The sequence below is a fragment of the Poecilia latipinna genome, unplaced genomic scaffold (genome assembly GCF_001443285.1).
Source record: "Poecilia latipinna isolate Pla-1442-1.1 unplaced genomic scaffold, P_latipinna-1.0 Scaffold1003, whole genome shotgun sequence".
NCBI classification, from domain to species: Eukaryota; Metazoa; Chordata; class Actinopteri; order Cyprinodontiformes; family Poeciliidae; genus Poecilia; species Poecilia latipinna.
Genome location: NW_015113619.1, coordinates 187201 through 190114, shown reverse-complemented (window position 1 = coordinate 190114; position 2914 = coordinate 187201). Strand labels below are relative to the sequence as shown.

The 2914-nt window shown below is 38.5% G+C and overlaps 1 protein-coding gene across 10 annotated transcripts in view; it reads right to left on the bottom strand.

The window, feature by feature from the left end:
- Positions 1–2914, bottom strand: part of LOC106958643 (calcium/calmodulin-dependent protein kinase type II delta 2 chain) — a 55231-nt gene that overhangs the window by 21713 nt on the left and 30604 nt on the right. For all 10 annotated transcript variants that reach the window (XM_015050640.1, XM_015050642.1, XM_015050646.1 and 7 more), the window contains exons 5-6: positions 2032–2097; positions 1357–1429 (exon numbers count right to left, since the gene is read on the bottom strand). In XM_015050640.1, the coding sequence (XP_014906126.1) occupies positions 1357–1429; positions 2032–2097 (139 nt within the window). The remainder of the gene's footprint in view (positions 1–1356; positions 1430–2031; positions 2098–2914) is intronic.

The following is a 2914-nucleotide window of genomic DNA, read 5'->3' as shown; positions in this document are numbered from 1 at the left end:
GTATATTAAGAAATGTTTCCCCCTAAGAAGATGGTTAGAATCCCGGGGGTGACATATAAAAAAAAAAAAAAAAAAAAAAAAAAAAAAAAATCCAACGACAACGCTCAAGAGAATATCAGTTTTCAGTAAGAAGACAATTCTTGACCTTGGTATTAGAAGAAAAAAAAAAGATCTTTTAGAAATGGTAGCAAATGGAAATGCACAAACTTTCAAATGTAAGCTTGATTGACCCTGACTAGTGATTGGACTACATGAAACTTAAAAATGTCTAAGTACAACAGGGTCATTCTTATAGCAACACATTTTGGGGAAGACAATGCTGACAAGTGAAGAAGAAGTAAATGTGTTATCAGATCCTGTGGCATAGACCACTTGTTTGAGACTCTTATTTTGAAGAGCAAAAGGATGTTCTGGAGTTGTTACCCTGTTGGATTGACAGGCCTAGCTACCAAAGATGTCTTTAGCTGAACATTTTGAGGAAGCCTCCAACATATGTGGAGGTATTTTAGGTACTCAGAACAAAAAAGAGACTAATTTTGTGCAAAATCCTCAAGGTTTGCTGTCTCAGCTAAACAAAATAGCGTATTTACAGTTCTTCAATTAGTCTGGATTGCCTTTTATCATCTGAAGTAAAAAATATAAAATGACTAGACTGATTAAAACTGAACCATATATTTTACAGCCACTGCTCTTTGATAATACCTTTGTTCCCAACATCTGTTATGATATGTTAGTAATGATTTGCTTAAAGGATGAATGATATTAGGAAACCTTGCATTAAGTGATTATAAAGGTGAATGGTGTGGTAACATAACTTGCGATGAGTGAACAAAATATTAAAAAGTGTCACTGACTTTCTGCCCAGGGTTCATAGCAAGCAGAGAACAAATGATGACTAGTCCAGCATCCAGCTACTAAAAAAGTTATTTCCACCTCGGCAACAAGATTTTACTGGACAAGTGACTTTTGGCCAACATCTCCTGTTTTGGCACAGAAACAACCCGGATGCAATTTCTCAATGACTTGGTCACCTCACCACCTCATTGCCATTAAAAAAAAACTTTAATTGTCAAATATATTGCAAGCAACATATTGTGCAACCCGTGATCTACTAGGCTAGGAAGGTTCGGGAAAAAAGTATCCTGAATGATGCTTTTAAAAGGTTATGCCTTGTAGTTCTTAAAGAGATACAGCAATTGGCTAAAACAATAGCAGCGAGTTTAAAGCTTTAGAAAAACCAACAGATTGGAAATAGAGCCCAAAATGATGCATGTCTAGCAAAAATACCAGAGTTTCTAAATCTTGTCCCCTGCTTCATATTGTCTGAGTTTGCAGCAATGCCTTGGTCATACAAACCTTCAAATCCCTGTGAACAATCCCATTAACATGGCAGTGATGGACACTCTCCAGGATCTGCTGTATGCAGTGGCTGAGGAAAGAGAGATGAAAAGAATTGTGAATGGAGGGATAAACCACAGAGAGAGATGGAGGTAGGGAGTTACAGGAGGAGGGGAAGTGATGAAAAGGGGAGAGTGGAAAGATAATTTAATAAAACTGCTTTTTCCTCATATAGTTTACCTGATTGAAGACAGGTCAAATGATAAGAAGACCTTACACATCACATTCAGTCTATGAAATCACATTATAAGGCCAAAGCCATATGACCTGTATGGCAAGAAAGCTAAGACAAAACACATGCACACTCTTTCTGTGCATTTCTCTGGGGAGGCCATCTTCCAGCACAGAGCTGGCACTATAAGCTAGGTTGGTCATGATTAATACTGCAGGCTTTGTGTCATTAATCATTTGTATAAATAACTCAAAGATGCCTCAGAGAGAAGGCAGCTGTACCATACCTCTGAGACGGCCATATGTGAACACACAAACACGGCCTCATATACACACACAATATTCTCTACTGTAGCAGACAAAGATGCATTATGATTGCTATGCTCAGCAGAGTGTGTCTGTTGGAAAGCATGTGTGCGTGTGTGTGAGTGTGTGTGTGTGGTGGGGGGACGTGGGTGCTACCTGGCATCAGCTTCACTGTAGTACTCCCTGGCTACGATGTCCTCAAACAGCTCTCCGCCTGTCACCCTGCAGGGACACAGTGACAACATGAGTTTGTCGTGATCTCGTCCTTCTCGTTACAAACTGACGGAGAGCGTTTACTTGTCCCTTATCTGTACTTATTTGGCACGCATAGTACTTGTAGCTAAAGTTAAACACGAGCAGGCAGCACAGTTTCTCAGAAGTAGTAAGAGGAGATTAAAAGTGTCCCGATTGATTAAAGTCTCATATGTATAAAGTAAACGTATTGGCTTTTTGCTAAAGTTACCAGCAGCAGGTCATTGTTGCTGGGTGAGGTCGAAACAGCCACCAAAGGAAGGCCAGCTGCTGCAGCCTGATTTATCATGTTTCATGTATTTATTAAAGCTAAATTTTTGCTGCTTAGATATTCAGGTCAGCTTCTTTTTCTGTTTATTAATAACATGGTATTATAACTTGACATCTGGAGATAAGATGGATAGATGAAAAGGAGGATCTCTCTGCAATTTCTCAACTTAACATGGGCAAACCTTTTATCCTCTGAATATCCTGCACTTTCAAACACCCATTAAAATGTTGGATACAAATACTTAAGCAAGTCCACAGTTATACAGTTGTCTAAAAAAGTGTTCTAACTTTCATCACAAGTAAAATTATTCTTAACAAAAATAAATAAATAAAAACATCTTGTTGTGAAAAACAGTATCATAATCAGCTTAGGCTTTCTCCAATAAACACTTAGGCGGAATTAAGGTTGTTCTTTGCAACCTCTGTGTGTTTTGTAAAAGAGCTCCAAAAGGTGTGTTTTAAGTGAAAACTAGAAAATTCCGCAGGAATTTTAAGGGGCATGCCAAAGTGTGCCCGT